Source organism: Chanodichthys erythropterus, chromosome 17, assembly GCF_024489055.1.
Source record: "Chanodichthys erythropterus isolate Z2021 chromosome 17, ASM2448905v1, whole genome shotgun sequence".
Taxonomy (NCBI): domain Eukaryota; kingdom Metazoa; phylum Chordata; class Actinopteri; order Cypriniformes; family Xenocyprididae; genus Chanodichthys; species Chanodichthys erythropterus.
This window is the reverse complement of record NC_090237.1, coordinates 27,493,020-27,509,878: the sequence shown is the minus strand read 5'-3', so window position 1 is coordinate 27,509,878 and position 16,859 is coordinate 27,493,020. Positions and strand designations below refer to the sequence as shown.

The following is a 16,859-nucleotide window of genomic DNA, read 5'->3' as shown; positions in this document are numbered from 1 at the left end:
CTCAAAGGAGCTGAAATGTTGTTGTTTTTTTTTTTTTGTTTTGTTTTTTTTTGCTTTTTCTTTTAATTTAGTCTGCTTTTCCAATTCCAGCTATCTGAAATGCTATTGTCTAAGGACACTTTTAGCGAATGATTTACCAGAATAGCTATATTGCAAATCTTGATTAATATTACAGACTAATGCCTTTATACACACCCACATGCATCAAAGTAACAAGCTCAAGCTGTCTAATGCGCACAAGATTGGATTTGGATTTAGATTTAAATAGAAAACCAGCAAGCACGAAAAAGCAGGTAATCAAGAAACATGAAATCCAGCTAAAGAAATGGAAACATTTTTAAATCGAGATCTGGGTTAGCAGCCCTCCACTGTTATATACAAGCCGGGAGGGCAGAGAATTATTTTTTAAGATTTGTGATTATATACTAGGCCTGTCCTTCATGTAATTCCAAACCTGTCTCACTTTTTTTTCTTATGTAGAACACACACAATAATGCCTATAAAATAAGAGTGAATAGGGTTCAATGTTGTTTGGACCCCAAATGTTAGTCCAAAAATCTTCTTTTGTGTTCAGCAGAAGAAAAAAAGAAAAGTCATACATTCATTTTTAGGTGAACTAACCATTTAACAAGACCGTAAGAAAGCTCAGAAGAACTGTGTTTGCTAGCCTGCTGTCTTTGTGTAAATTCAGAATAAAGAGCCGAGACACTCAGAGTCCTCAGACTCAGACTAAAAGGGCATTGATTGATTTCCATTTTAATCTAAAAAATGGAAGAAAAAGGAATGGGGAGAGAGAGAACGAGGAAGATAAAAGTATATCTCGCTATAGTGTCTTAGTTTCAATCGATGATGCTGAAGATACAGTGCGGGGTCCAAAGAGTCCATGCTGAAGATTCAAAAATCTCATTTAAACCTGAATATATACTTCAGCTTTCACTTTTTTTTCCATTCATAATTCAACTTTTCACTCTTATTTTTATGCTGATAATATACTTGCAATGACAAGGAAAATGCTACATTACACTAGTAGACTTTTGGACCCCATTATACGAGTGTCGTGTGTTTTTCTGTATCCTTATTTCGTCCACCCATTGGATTGTCTCCATCCCCATTAAAGCCAGCAGGATGAAACATTAATCTGCTACCCAGCATCCCAGAGCTATTTACAATCTACAGTGCTTTAGAGGAGTTGTCCGCCATGAAAGAAAGGAAAAAGAAAACAACATAATTTAAAGCAGTTGATTAATTCGCCGCTTGACAACAGCTTTTCCACTGACTTTTCTCTCTCTCTGCTTCTTTCTCTAGTTTGTCAAATAATCAGAGAGACAGAGTCCAGCTTAATCTTTTAACCGCCCTGATTTTGTCACTTCAGCACACTGGGGACGGCTAACATCAGAGTACTGGAAGGGAAAACGGGGAGAATGTTTGCTTAACCCTCTGGAGTCTGAGGCTGATTTGGGGCCTGGAGAACTTTTGACATGCCCTGACATTTGTGCTTTTTTCAGTTGTTCATAAACATATTAATGGAAAAAGTGTCATTACACTGTATTCAGCACAAACTAGGCTACAATAATATGTGAGGAACATGTATGTACATGTTTGTGTTTTTGAAGGAATAACATTTATGCGTGGTTGTTGAAAAAACAAAAAACTTAAGTCACTGAAATAAGGCCAAAAAAAGTATAATAAATCTGTGTTCATAAGACTTTAGGGTATTGGAGGTTGTAGACTAGAGTTTTTGCTTCAAAATTATGTAAAAATTATGCTGCCTACTCCTTCATATTTAACAATATATTGATTTAGTTTTTGTAAGACACTTTTTGCCAAGAAACACAGTATGCAAGGAGGCGTGAATCACCACTGAAAATGGGCCATTCTCACCTGAGAAGACAAAAGAATTGGATAGTAATGAGCTGAAATGACTTGCATATTAATGAGGCATTTCAGTCAGGTAGGCTATGAAAAAAAACCTTCTGTGATGTCTCAAGCTCATTATGATATATGAAACATACAGAAAAATATTATTACAATATAAAGTAATGGTTTTATATTATACTTTAAAATATAATGTATTTCTGTGATGCAAAGAGTCTGAATATAGGCTTTTAGTTTAAAAGCATGCACATTTGGAGAAATATTGGATTCTCATATGCTTATGTCAATTTTCTATACAGAGGAGTTATTTTTATTTAATATTCACTGTCATTACTATGAGCGCTGGTGTTTTCAATTCATCCTTGAAGTCGGAGGGCGCTCTGTGCATTTTAGTCCACAAATTCATCTAAAAGAAGAAGAGGCTATTCCATGAATGGAGTTTCCAATACATACAGCAGCAGGAGGGCGCTAAAGAAACAAAAACTCATCTAAACTTCATCTGTAGAAGACAAGTAAACAGGAAGTAACTGCATGTCTTCTAGAGATCGCTAACCATGACTTTTACATCCAGATAAACACTTTTCAAGACAATAAATACACGATTGAGATAATAAATGCATGTATTGACTGAATTAGCGTCTGAATAGCGCTGGCTCCGTGGGCGTGGCCGCATTAGCAGATAATGAGCTGAATCACGGATTTCTGACATGGCTCTCTTTTCATACAGATTACATAAACAAAGAAGGTTTGTTTTTCGATTTGACTTACATGATTTAAAACCTGACATCTTAACGTTTTTTTAGACATAAGTGTAATTTTTTTGTCATTAGTATTCACTAAGTTACAGTTCATTTTCTGAGAACTATCAGATTGGAGTTCGTTCAGAGGGAGAGGAGAAATCACGCATCATGTTAGTTTTCTTTATTTTACAAAAAGCACAAAATTCTGTTTTTACTCTGAGTGTACACAAATGAAAGAAGATATTCCACAGATTAAAATGGTGTATAACTCTTAATTGTATGTGCAACATTGACGGAGTATTTTGAGTCTCTTTCACACTGATAAGAAAAAAACCACGGTGGTATCGCCGGCGATACCGTCAGACCTCAGAGTGTTAAAGCTACCATTGGCTAGTCGAACAGACAGTCCCGCCCCAATCTCACGCCATTGGTTGAGCCAATGTTGTTGTGTCAGGGTGTTCAAATAAACAGAGCCACAATATTTGTTTATTCTTTTTTTTTTTTTTTTTTCTGTGTGGAAAAAACTATGAATGGCTTACTTTTTAGGAGAAAGTATTTAAAGAATATTACACACTTCACCTTTAAGAACAGTTCTGTACTTGATTTAAATAAAAAAAAATATTGTAAGTGGAGAGGGAAAAAGTGAGCTGTGCTACACAGGGACTTTCTCTGTGAGTGCAACATTTGGCATGTGTGCATGAACGCTATACGTTGTGCATTTAAAAACGATGAATAGAAAATTCATGATAGCAATACATTCTCGTCTACTGACGTTATAGAATCCGCTATAGATACAGATACATTTGGATGAGAAATCACATGCTTGCAGCACGTCCCTGAAAGGATCCAGTGGAGAGAGGAAATGAAAAGGCCCTGATGGTTAGACAGCAGCTTTCTGTCCTTGCTCTGCCGGCACAGAGTAGACCCTAGAGAAACACACAGAGAGAGAGAGAGATGAGAACAGTCAGTTCACTATGGTAACTTTGATTAAATCTTTAAGACTTGCTTGAGCTCATTATTTCTAACTTTCCCTTAACAGTTTATATATATATATATATATATATATATATATATATATATATATATATATATATATATTTAAAACACATAATGAAACTAATGACAAATATTTTTAAAATGACACACACTAAATAAAAGCGTAATAAAATAGGTTTTATTTTTAAATGAAGTGGGTCATGAAATTAGTCAAATATTACATGCTTTTTGTAGGTAAATTAGATATTTTGCTGACTGTAAATACAAAATGAAAGGTTAAGTTTGGGTTATCTGGCCTTAATTTGTGTTTCAAAAGAATAACCAAAGTCTTATGGGTTTGGAGCAAAATCTTATGGGTAAATGATGACAGAATTTTCAACTAAGTTAATTTTATTAAAGTTGCAGTCCGCGATTTTTGTCCCTCTAGCGGTTAATAAACAGAACTTGTACGCGTCTTGCGGAAGAACAGTTTAGCCGGAGCTACTTTTCTCTGTGTATGTATATGGCGAGACACGCAGTTACTGTGATACTCTGCGGCGGGTCCTACCAGTCCGCTCTGAAATAGTCAGAATATAAACACTTATTATAAGTGTACCATAATGATTCAGGGTAAGACAAAAACATGGTTTGGAAAATGGATTTATACATTCTCATTATACAATTTTTTTAAATTTTGAACACAAAAAAAGTTACGGACAGCAGCTTTAAGTATACGTAAAGTTCAAGCAAATTTTGAAGTATATTTTATGTAGTAAGTATACTAATATCGATGTACTGGTATACTTGTAAGTGTACTATTTCAATACTACTCGGGACTAAATTAGCCCACTTTTTAGTACATAAAAGTATACTTTCAAGTAAACTTTAAATGTGACAGTAGCAAACAAGCTGTGACAAGCATATAATGAGCGTCACCTGCGAGGCGTGCCGGCCTGGAGTCTCTCACGGAGGAGCTCCGGAGGCATAAAAGGAGGAGCGACTACAGTGAAGGACGAGAGAGGACCAGGCCTGGACTTTATTTTATGTTTTATTATGTTTGTGTGGCCGGCAAATGTCCGCGAGGGTCGGCCGGCATTACTTCCGTTTTGTTGTTTGTTTATTTTGAGATTAAAGTTTTGTTGAATGTTCGCCGGTTCCCGCCTCCTTCTTCCCACATCTACTGACCTCGTTACACAAGTAAAAACTATTTTACAACTAAGTTTTTTGTTTGTACTGAAATTACATTATAAGTGAACTTATAGGTATACTGATAGTTTACTAGTTAAATACTTGTAGCACATTCTAAAGTTTATGAAAGTACACTTCATAAACTGTTTTATACTGCAAGTATACTTGTAAGTTTTCTTTAAAGCCCAAAGTATACTTCACAAGGGTCAACGTACAGTACGTGTTACACCGGACTTTGTACACTCACATGCACATTTAATTTTTTTTTTTTTGGCAGTAATTAGTTTGTCCACAAGGTGGCAACTGTGCCCTATGGGTGTCAATGAACAAGGTAGTCAAAGAAAAACTGCATAAACAGAACAGACCGGAAAACACATGCAAGCTACAGCGACAATGGAGGCCTGTATAGACGACAGATTGTGCGAAGAGGCTAGAAAGTACCCTCATTTGTACAACTCTAGCATGAAAGAATACAAATATATTTACAAGGGTTGTAACTTGTGGCGAGAGATTGCTCAAAACTGTGCATGTGTCGAATGCCTGTGTACGCAAACAAGTCGAGTGAAGTATACTTAGCAAGGGTGTGCGTTCGACTGTGTGCATACACTACAAAAAAAACAAAGTATACCCAAGGCTTAAGTAAACTTAACATCATACTTATAGTTTACTTATAGTTTTTTTTTTTTTTTTTATGTTTTTGTACTTTAAGTATACTACTATGTTTCCATTTAGGTGTTAAGTAGATTTGAAGTAAATTCCTATGTACACTACAAATGGACTACACAAAAATTCACATACTCAGAAATAGGAACATATATTTTATGTATAGGCCTAAATAAATATTTTCAAACAATGTAAGTTTATAAGACAGTAAAAACTGTGTATTTAATAGGCTACTCAATCAAAAGAGTAAACACAGCTACAAGCCAAGTATACTTAGAATACTGCAGGGATGCCATATTTTTGTTGGACAAAACCCAGAAGCGAGTTAGCATTTTAGCACTTCCGGTTCCAGTGTTTCAAAGTCAGTGTTTTTTTTTAAAGGGTTTCTGGTTAAATGCCTGAAATAAGATTTGTGGTGAACACAAGCTCAAGACATCAGTAATAACCTTGTGTAGTTTATTAAAAGCTTTTAGGCCTATTTGTCTTGAAAATGGCAGTTGCAAACAAGTGGCTAAATGGGATTAGAGAGATCGTCAACATTAAAGTCATCAGCAGAACAGGTAAACTCATTATTTTCTGCAATAATCCAAAAGCCATTTGAAAACTCCTATGGACCCTTTTCAAATTTTCTCAGTTCTCAGAAGCAGAAGTCGTCATAGTTGGGTAAACATCTATAGTGGCGAACGGGAGACAACAGCAAATATATTGTTTTGTATTTGCGTTTGCCCTTATAGCAAAAGAAAAAAATCTGTGATAGTGTTTCCATGACTTTCCAAAAGAGGGAAAAAATATTGAGAGATTGATTACAGCAGTCAGAGGAGAAAAGGATGTCAAATTTGCTGTCACTCCCTCAGCCATTGTATTTGAAACACTCACCAGCAGTGTAAATATTAAAAAATGTGCTAGATTTGCGATGTTAATAACTGTGGAAATGAGTCATCACAGTCTGTGAAAAAGGTCCATTTGGTTTTTGATGAGGGAACCAGGGTGTTGCAAACTTCCAGTTTGGCCAACAAAAATACATCATCAGTGCGGTGCTCTATTGCACCAAAACAGCTCTTTAGCTCTTTAACTCTTTAGCTTGGTTGTGTCATTTGCAAAGATTCATGGAATTGTAGTTCTTTCCCTCATTACAGCTGTTAAGTACACAGTCTTTTTGCTTCAAATCAAAGTTTGTAATGTTGTAATTGACCTCATAGCTGGTTGGTTTGGTTTGTGGCTTCTAACTCTTGAACAAAGACTTTTTAGAAAAATCCTTATGGAAAAAATGAATGAATATTAGTACATATCAGACAGCTAAATGCTGAGACTGACCAATCAGAATTGTAAATCCAGAGTGCAGTGTAATCATTTTTATTTTTAATCTCATAATATACAATATTATATAATGGCCTGGTTTCACAGACAGGGCTTAGCCTAAGCCAGGATTAGGCCTTAGTTCAATTAGGGCATTTAAGTAGGTTTTATAAACGTTCACTAGAAATAAAAGAAAAAATATACACTGTAAAAAAAATCCCAGTAAAATTTACATTAAAAAACCGGCAGCTGTGGTTGCCAGAACTTTACCGTAAAAAATACAGTAGCAACGTAAAAAAAAAAAAAATCTGTTAAATTTATGGTAAAATAACGTATTTCATTAACTGATATAATGGTAATTTACCAACCTAATGAAGTACTAATATCTGTTTTGTACCTTTATAATACACTGACAGTCACCAAACACAGTGGTGATAAGACACAAGCTGAGAAGGACAACACTAACATATAGAAGGTGCACACAGTGTCATTCACACACACACTAAACACCATCATCGTAACATGCATGAAATTTTAAAAATGCAATAAACATTAATTTAACAACATTAGATGTAACATAAAACCCTAATGTACATAACTAATAAGAAAAAAAAATGAGAAAAACTAAGAAGAAACAGAGTTATTTCAACGAAAATATCAAATGTGAAGTGTCATGCAGGGAATTGTGGGAATGCCAATTTATGGTTTTTCACTGTAAATTTTACAATGAATTGTTATTCTTTTCACTTGCAAAAATGGTGAATATAACGGTATTTTACCGTAAAATTACATTAAATGTACCATTAGATCTATTACAGTTACTCACCGTATTTAGTACGGAAACTTTCTGTAAACCAATTGACAGTTTTTCACCGCAGCATTTTTACAGTCTTTTACTGTTAAAATCACGGCCATTTTTTACAGTATATATATATATATATATATATATATATATATATATATATATATATATATATATATATATATATATATATATCACTAGTGTGCATCATCAGACAAGACAATGGCACTGACATATTTTAAGCAACCCGATCTCACGGAAATTCGTACGTATTTTACGAGGTGGCTAAATCATACGAATTCATACGTATTCACGCCATCACTGGGGTTTAGACAAATCGTACAAATTTGTAATCGTGAGGTCGTATGAATTCATACGAATTAGCCACCTCGTAAAATACGAATTGGTCGTGAGATAGCGTTGATTTTAAGATATGTGCAAGTTACTTTCAGTTAAAACAGCACAAACATGCATTTTAGTCTGGGACTATGCCTTGTCTGTGAAATCAGAGGACAAAAATACTATATTTATAGACTTATTTGCTTTCCATTTATATTTTGTGTGGAAAAAGCAATCATAATTCAGTGTCTAATGTTGTGTTTCTGACATTCTGAATCCATTTGCAAACATCAAAATATGGACTTTTTGAACTGGAAATGAAGTTTAATTAAATGTTATCTCAAAAGATTAAAAAAATGTGATTCCTGTTGAAGTGACTCATTTAAACAGGGTTCAGACACACCAATATAAATATCAACAAGACCTATTCAATGTCTTAAGAAAGAAAGCATTGCAGTAGCATCAACAATGGTCATATAAATTTACACAGTCAGGCTGATATCTGTAAAGAATGGGGTCAGCTATGGGTCACATTTTACTTAAAGCAATATATATATATATATACAAATATGTGAGAGGAGCTTATCCCTGACTTTCGTTTTGAATAGAGAGACATTCAGCTTTTAGTTCAGGGGAAGGATGAATGGAGCTCTTTGTGACATATTCATGCTGTTCAAACACATGTACATAAGCTTGCTCTCCTCATGTAAAAGCTGTTTAATTTACCTCAGTGATGAATTCGTTCACAGTTTGCCTGGCTTTATGAACTCTATGGCAGGATTTTTGCCCTGCAAGGCATTTCGGGGGGCTTTTATCGTTTTTTATTGAGTGTGCTTTCTGTGAACATGCTCAGAAAGGTTCAGTGTTGATCCACAGAGCCTGTGGTTGCTGTGTGATTAAGCCCCTTTCAGCCACCCTATCACTCAACACTAAAAAAAAAAGCCGTGGCTCAGCTAACTGCATTCCCCTGAGGTAACCTGTAATCCTGCAGAAGAATTTAACCTCAATAAAGAAAGAGAGAGTGAGAGCGGGTGAGAGAGAAAGAAAGAAAACAGAGGATCTTTAAGCTTGCTGTTGGGAGGCAGGTGTCAGGCAAACTCTGCTCCCTCCCAGCCTTCTCTCACATATCACCATACTCAGCAACTCACTGAAACTGATTACTTTGCAAAACTAGCCAAATTCAGTTACACAACCTATCAGGATGACAGCGATAGGCCACAAAGTAGAGGACAGGACGTGAGAGACAAAGAGAGAAAAATGCAGTTCTTTCCTTTTGTCTGCTTTGCAAAACAATCAGAGAGAGAGAGAGAGAGAGAGAGAGAGAACAGTTTTATCTTTTAATCACATTGATTTTGTCTCCTTAAAGGGATGGTGCGCCTCCAAAATAAAATTTCTGTCATTATTCACTCATCTTGATGTTGTTCCAAACCTGTTTGACTTTTATTGCATTTAGAGCTTTTAAGCTTCAAAATGGATGCAAAGGCACTAAAATATCATCATAAAAGTAGTCCATGTGACTCATAAGCTGCATCCAAAATTGCATGCTATCAAGTAGGAACCTCATTTGGACTGAATTCAGAATTAATTCATTAAAACTGAATCCATAATTGAAAGGTTATATAAATGAAGCACCTGACATAACCATTTATGGTTCTATATAGAACCTTTTTTTCTAAGAGTACTATTTTTTCACATACTTTATAGACCTTATGTGCTAAAAAAATGAAAACACTGCCATCTTTTTAGAATGAAATCTGAGGTATCTGACCCCTCCCTAGACAGCAATTTAACCACCACTTTAAAGGTCCAGAAATTTACTAAAGACATTGTTAAAATAGTCCACATGACTACAGTGGTTCAACCTTAAAGGGTTAGTTCACCCAAAAATGAAAATTATGTCATTAATGACTCCACACCCGTAAGACCTCCGTTCATCTTCGGAACACAGTTTAAGATATTTTAGATTTAGTCCGAGAGCTTTCTGTCCCTCCATTGAAAATGTATGTACAATATACTGTCCATGTCCAGAAAGGTAATAAAAGCATCGAAAATAAATTTTGGTCCAAAAATATCAAAAACTACGACTTTATTCAGCATTGTATTCTCTTCCAGAATCCTTTCCATTGAATTGATTCCATTGAATCCTTTCATCTGTCGGCGTTGGAAATGCACTTTTACATCATTGTTTTTGGCGATTAGGACATCTGCGACATGCACACTTACGCACCATTTTAAAAAATATAGCAATACCAAAATACAAACAATGTAGAATAGCTTGAATACAGCGTGCGTCTCCCTCAGACTGTAAACGAAGCTCGGGCACACCAGATAACACGTCAGCAGCGTCTTATATCAGCAGCGTCACTGCGGAGTCGTGAACCCGGATTGACAACAGACCCGGAAGAGAAGACAATGCTGAATAAAGTCGTAGTTTTTGTTATTTTTGGACCAAAATGTATTTTTGATGCTTCAAAAAATTCTAACTAACCCACTGATGTCACATGGACTACTTTGATGATGTTTTTATTACCTTTCTGGAAATGGACAGTCTACCGTACATACATTTTCAATGGAGGGACAGAAAGCTCTTGGACTAAATCTAAAATATCTTAAACTGTGTTCCGAAGATGAACGGAGCTTTCACGGGTTTGGAACGACATGAGGGGGAGTCATTAATGACATAATTTTCATTTTTTGGTGAACTAACCCTGTTATGAAGTGACGAGAATACTTTTTGTCTGCAAAAACTAAACAAAAATAACAATGTTATTCAACAATATCCTCTCTTCTGAACACTGGGTCAGTATTGGCCGACGTTGATCACGTGGGCAGCATGACGCATACGTCAATGCCGGCCAATAATGAGCCGGTGTTCTGACGTAGAACACGGCAGCGCTGAACTGCGTCAACTGCATATGACAACAGCTCAAATTTTTATATAATGTGGTTATTTTTTTGTTTTTGCACACAAAAAGTATTCTCGTCACTTCATAACATTAAGGTTGAACCACTGCAGTCACACGGGCTATTTGTAATAATGTTTTTACTACCTTTCTGGACCTCAAAAGGAGCAATGGCATTGCTGCCTATGTGTGGTTCAGAAACCCTCAAATTTAATCAAAAGTATCTTAATTTGTGTTCCAAAGATGAACAAACGTCTTACGGGTTTGCAACGACATAAGGGTGAGTAATTAATGACAGAAATTTCATTTTTGGCTGAAGTAACTCTTTAACCTCTGTGACCAAATCATTGAGTCAATGATTCAAACTCAAGAATCAGATTAGTCCAATTTGTGAAAGATTCATTCAGACCGATATTGTGAACTGAACTTTCATTTAAGAAAGCACCAAGGAAAGCTAATCTTCATTTTTGTAAACATAAGGGTGAGAAAATGATGATTTTCATTTATTGATGAACTGTTTCTTTAAATGCACATGCTTACTTAGAGATGCAGTGTTTAAACATTAGAGACTTTAAAATGGCCTGACCCTTAACCAAATAATGAATCATTCTGAGGTGTCACTATTAATGCAATGTACAGATAAATGGCACGTAATTTGTTATGTTGTTTACTGTACTGATTCGGGTGAGGACATGTGGTATGGAAGTGTGGCTGTGTTTGCACAAAGAACAATAATAATTCAAAATGCAACACCTTTTTCTTCCTTGTTCCTTCTCTCTCTCTCTCTCTCTCTCTCTCTCTCTCTCTCTCTCTCTCGTTATTATACTGGTTTGGGCAGTTTTGTCCCTGACTGTTTTTGTCTGATAACATCATGACAAACAGACAAGGAAAAAGTCAGTTTTCTTATTTTTTTTAAATGCAACTTTTCATGTGGCTATGACATATTCCCACATAAACTCTCACAGAGTTTAGCAGGTCATATCTTGTTCATGTTAGTCAACGCCTAGCTTGTTTTCTGTCCTTTTTTCTTTTTGTTTCAGGGACTTGTTTCTAACAGCTCAGGGCTTCAGGGGCGTTTGACAGATGGCTGGAAAGTGGAGTCATCAATGCACATGTACCAACCCGCTGCTAATGGTGGCCTATCCCTCCAGCATGCGGCCCTCTATTGTCTCGCGTACTGCTGTCGTCTTGTGTTTAGCGGGTTACCAGGGATTCAGAGATCTGTTTCCCATCGGACTGGTTGGACCACCCCAAAAGTTGACGGGGTGGAGCACAAAATATAAGCACTGATGTGTCACTCAAGATGAAGTGTCAAGTAAGCTAAAGGTGAGAAAATCACTTTTTTCCACCCATTTTCCAGTAAGTGCTGCCAAATCCTTCTTAGATCCAGTATTAAGGGCGCATGTGGAGCAACTAATAAACAAGCAATAGCAGTGCAAATAGCTTCAGCATCAATATTTTCCAAATTATTAGTGCGCGTGAAGTAGATCAGATATTTCCAAACCTTTACACACAAAATATGGATATGCGGGTAATAGATTGTGGAGTGTACACACATTTCGGTCAAATGGATTTTGCTGTATTCAACCCAGCATGAGTCTTTAATAACATTTCTTGAATATAAGTTTGTCTGATGCACAGGTCATTTGAAATTGCTTGCAAGCAAAGCTAAATCAGTCTTACCCCTGTTCTCGGCTTTGCAAGTAGCGTCTGAAGAGGACAATAGCTGTAAAGAAAAAAAAAAATTTCAGTTTTTGCATTACAAGTCTCAAAACCAAATTACCTCACGTAACACCTACTGTATGAAAATTGTGTTGCTTTTTTTTTGGTCAGGACATCCAGCACACATCACTGTGTTTGTTGTTTGGCTTGACAAGAATTTGGCCTACAGATTTAGCTCCTGTGAGTGTGTTAAGTACTTGTAAAGTACACACCCATATTAAACGACTTTTTACAATGAGACAAAACTTTTAGCTACTCATTTAAAGAATGTATCCCATAAAATGTATAAATATAATTAAAGGAAGTATTCATGGGCTCGCATTTGCAACGTGATCTCATTAGTAGTCGTAGGTATTGTATGTAAAGTGTGTTTCTAGCACACGCATGTTTTCATACATTTGCATAGGCACGGAAATGTACTTTACTATGGAACTGACAGCATCTAAAACTGCATTTTTACTCTTTGTGAACAACACTAGAGATGTACAAATGTTAAGGAATCCTTTTGAGATTATATAATATTGAATTCAATGCATTAATTTAATGAAATTCTGTTTTGCCCAATGTTTCAGTGGAATTTATCACTAAAAATATCTATATCATTTTGAATAAAATTGCACTTACCTTGATTTCTATTTTCATTCCATCTATTTGTGTATTATTAAAAAAAAAAAAAAAACTTTTTTTTGACACTTTACTGTCATATATATATATATATATATATACATACTGTTGTTCTCATTTTGATTTGATTGATTCTACTGTTCTCATTTGTAAGTTGCTTTGGATAAAAGCGTCTGCTAAATGACTAAATGTAAATGTAAATGCATATTATGTGTTTTATATTGTTTATAAGTAGGTTTACAGAATAGGTGAGGTTCAGGGTTTTAATATATATATTAAAACCCTGTACTATGCAAATTATATTTTTAAAGTAAATAAAACATTAATATTTTTATGACCCTTTACTGAATACAAGCTGTCATTATGTCCATATTGTACATTTCGCTGTATATCCAAAAATGTACATGTAAATGTTACAAATACCTTTGAATAAAAGAGATCAAGCTGCCATTCATCAACAAGAAACAAACACCTCGGATAGTTCATGTAAAATTCATCTCGAACTGCATCTTGAAATTGATTTTTACACACACTTTTTTTGAAAGTTAATTACATGACTTTAGCAGCACATTAGTGGTCTAGTAAATGCCTGTTCCAACAGATCCAACCTACCTACAATACTCCCAATGGCCAGAACTGTGACGCTAACGGCAGCTATGATGATTACCAAGGTTCCACCTACAAATTAACAATAAAAACAAGGAGGATGTACATTAAATTTGTGCACATATTCATTAAGGCTAGCATGAAATATTAATTTATCCATAAATAGAAAAATTAGAATTTTTTTTTTTTTTTTTCCCAACCTGTAGCATCTTCATCTCCTGTGGATCTGTCTGTTCCAGGATTTGCTTTAGGACCTTCAGATTCAACAAGATCAATCTTTCTACTCACAAAAAAAAAAAAAAAAAAAAAAAAAAAAGTTCAAACAGGGACCCATTGCAGCTTTTTGAAATGATTTTGAAAGGCTTTAGCCATTTTATTGAAGCTAGTGTGAATGTTTTCAGCGCCTCTAGTGGCATCACACGTAAGTGCTAAAAATAATGATTGTTTTTAAGCAGGTTTCCCAAACACTCCATCGTCTGTCACTAGTCAGCCAAGTTCTTTTTTTTCTGTTTACAGAGTATTTGCCTTTTCAAAGTGATATCTGCCACATACATTTTAAACATTTTTCAATGGTGGTGGGACGCAACGCATGCCAGATTTGCACTCATATGAGCAGTATAGCTCCATGTATCTAGGCCAATTCTCTGAGCCAATTCTTCTTATTAATCACTGACATTTCTTGTGCCTTTTCTAGGAAATTAGCTGGGAATGAATCACCGTCCTGATCATGCTCATATTGGAGAGTTTTACTTTCCTCCACATCACCTCCCACCCTTCCCATCTGCCTCTGGCCAGAGCTGGTGAGCAGGGCTTGCTTTAACAGCTCAGTAATTCTATCAGAGAGCAATCATTCCGCTGATGAAGACGGACAGCTCCTCGCACAGGAGAGCTGAATGAGACTGCCAACGTCCATTAAGGGGACGGACAGTAGTGCGGACGGAGCCGGGGCTATCAGCGGAGCTCTGCTGGGAGACGCTAATTGATTGCTTTCAGGAATTAATGTGGCGGATGAGCTGGTCACGTCTTACAGTAACAACCTGTCTACATGTTACGCGTGAGACTGGAGAGGAATACCCACCTTCCTTACGATAGCCATCACCATCCTCATCGTCACCTGGGTAAATAAGAATATGAAGATAGAAAAATACACTAAAAAATAATACTCAATAATAATATAATATAATAATAATACTAGTCATATTTTACCCCCCAAAATAAGGGAGGGAATATTATTTTGCATTGAAGAAACCTGTTTTTTTTTTTAGCTTTCTGATTTTTCATGACAATCAAGCACATTCACCCAACTCATTGTTACAACTGTCTGATTTTTCCCCATTATTTTCCATAGTGATTCCCATTAGATTCTCCTTGTTATAGTATGTATCATATAACAGAAATAAGAATGACATTTCTGGGGAAGAAAGTGTATTTAATTGTCAGAAAATATGAGAGATGTCATACCGAGGAATCCTGAAGAATTTCCTTCTGTGTCTTCTGATGTTGCAGCTGTTGATTCGAATGAATAAATAAATACGAGGTTAGAGCTTACATGAACCTAACCTATTATTATAAATAGGGCTTGACACTAACACCCACCAAATGTGGGTGGATTTCAGCAGTGGCATGTAACGAGTCACTCCTACTAGCCAATTTCATTTGTCCTGGATGAATATTGTTGGTATTACAGGGCATGTATTTCGGTGTGGGACTGCGCGAACTGAGCATAATTGTACTCATTCTCGCAAATTTTGTGCTCACGCCCAAAGTGCGCATGCATAAAGCTGCCTCTCAGTACTAAACTGAATTATTTTTCACTGCTTATTGTGCTTAAACAATCAACTACACATAAAATAATGTCAAAATGTCGGTCTTGGTGAGTATTCACGTAAACGTAGTCAGTTATGCTTTAAGTGAATGTAAACAGTTGAGAAAGAAAATAACCTAATTATATACGTATAAACCTGCTGCCAAATTATGAGATAATATTAAAAATATGAAGACTTCAGATGCAAAAGCCTCTAAATGCCATCTGAAATTTTCTCCTAAAATGAGCATTTTTATCAAGCTCGTATGTTTAGGTTAAGAGGATTAGGGCCAAGCAATAATAAAAAAATAAAACCATCTCAAGATTAAAGTTGTTAAATTTCTAAAAAAAGGTCGAGATAAAATGTTGAGAATAAACTCGTTAAATTACGAGAAAAAAAACGTTACATTTCGAGAAAAAGGTCGAGATAAAATGATGCGAATAAAGTCATTAAATTACGAGAACAAATTTGTTAAATTATGAGAAAAATGTCGTTAAATTTCGAGAAAAAAGTCGAGATAAAATGTTGAGAATAAAGTCATTAAATTACGAGAATAAATTAATTAAATTATGAGAAAAAAAGTCGTTAAATTATGAGAACAAATTCATTAAATTACGAGAATAAATTTGTTAATTTAATGACTTTATTCTCAACATTTTATCTTGACTTTTTTCTCGAAATTTAACGACATTTTTCTCATAATTTAACGAATTTGTTCTCGTAATTTAACAAGTTTTTTCCCATAATTTAATGAGTTTATTCTCAACATTTTATTTTGACTTTTTTCTCGAAATTTAACGACATTTTTCTCATAATTTAACTACTTTTTTCCCGTAATTTAATGACTTTATTCTCAACATTTTATTTTGACTTTTTTCTTTAAATTTAACGACATTTTTGTCATAATTTAACGAATTTGTTCTCGTAATTTAATGACTTTTTTCCCATAATTTAATTACTTTATTCTCAACATTTTATCTAGACTTTTTTTCTCGTAATTTAACGACTTTTTTCCCATAATTTAATGACTTTATTCTCAACATTTTATTTCAAATTTTTTCTCGAAATTTAACGACATTTTTCTCATAATGTAACGAATTTGTTCTCGTAATTTAACTACTTTTTTTCCCGTAATTTAATGACTTAATTGTCAACATTTTATTTTGACTTTTTTCTCGAAATGTAATGAGTTTTTTCTCAAAATTTAACAACTTTAATCTCGAGATGGTTTTATTTTTTATTATTGCTTGGCCCTAATCCTCTTCCGTAGGTTCAGTAATTTCACTTTAATGGCAATTAATAGGTCCTTTTCATTGCCATT

The 16,859-nt window shown here is 35.0% G+C and overlaps 1 protein-coding gene and 1 long non-coding RNA gene across 4 annotated transcripts in view; both read right to left on the bottom strand.

The window, feature by feature from the left end:
• Positions 1 to 8: 8 nt before the first annotated feature.
• Positions 9 to 14,030, bottom strand: LOC137004676 (uncharacterized). The gene is made up of 4 exons (XR_010892168.1): positions 13,934 to 14,030; positions 13,740 to 13,805; positions 12,465 to 12,507; positions 9 to 3,541 (listed from the first exon to the last, which is right to left on the bottom strand). It is a non-coding gene; the product is annotated as an uncharacterized lncRNA (long non-coding RNA).
• A 188-nt stretch (positions 14,031 to 14,218) lies between these two features.
• Positions 14,219 to 16,859, bottom strand: part of si:dkey-262k9.2 (uncharacterized) — a 31,524-nt gene continuing 28,883 nt past the window's right edge. For all 3 annotated transcript variants that reach the window (XR_010892166.1, XR_010892167.1, XM_067365240.1), the window contains 2 exons: positions 15,195 to 15,239; positions 14,219 to 14,847 (listed from right to left, as the gene is read on the bottom strand). Coding sequence is in view for 1 of the 3 variants with exons in the window: in XM_067365240.1 (XP_067221341.1) it covers positions 14,723 to 14,847; positions 15,195 to 15,239 (170 nt within the window). In the remaining 2 variants the exon portion in view is untranslated. The remainder of the gene's footprint in view (positions 14,848 to 15,194; positions 15,240 to 16,859) is intronic.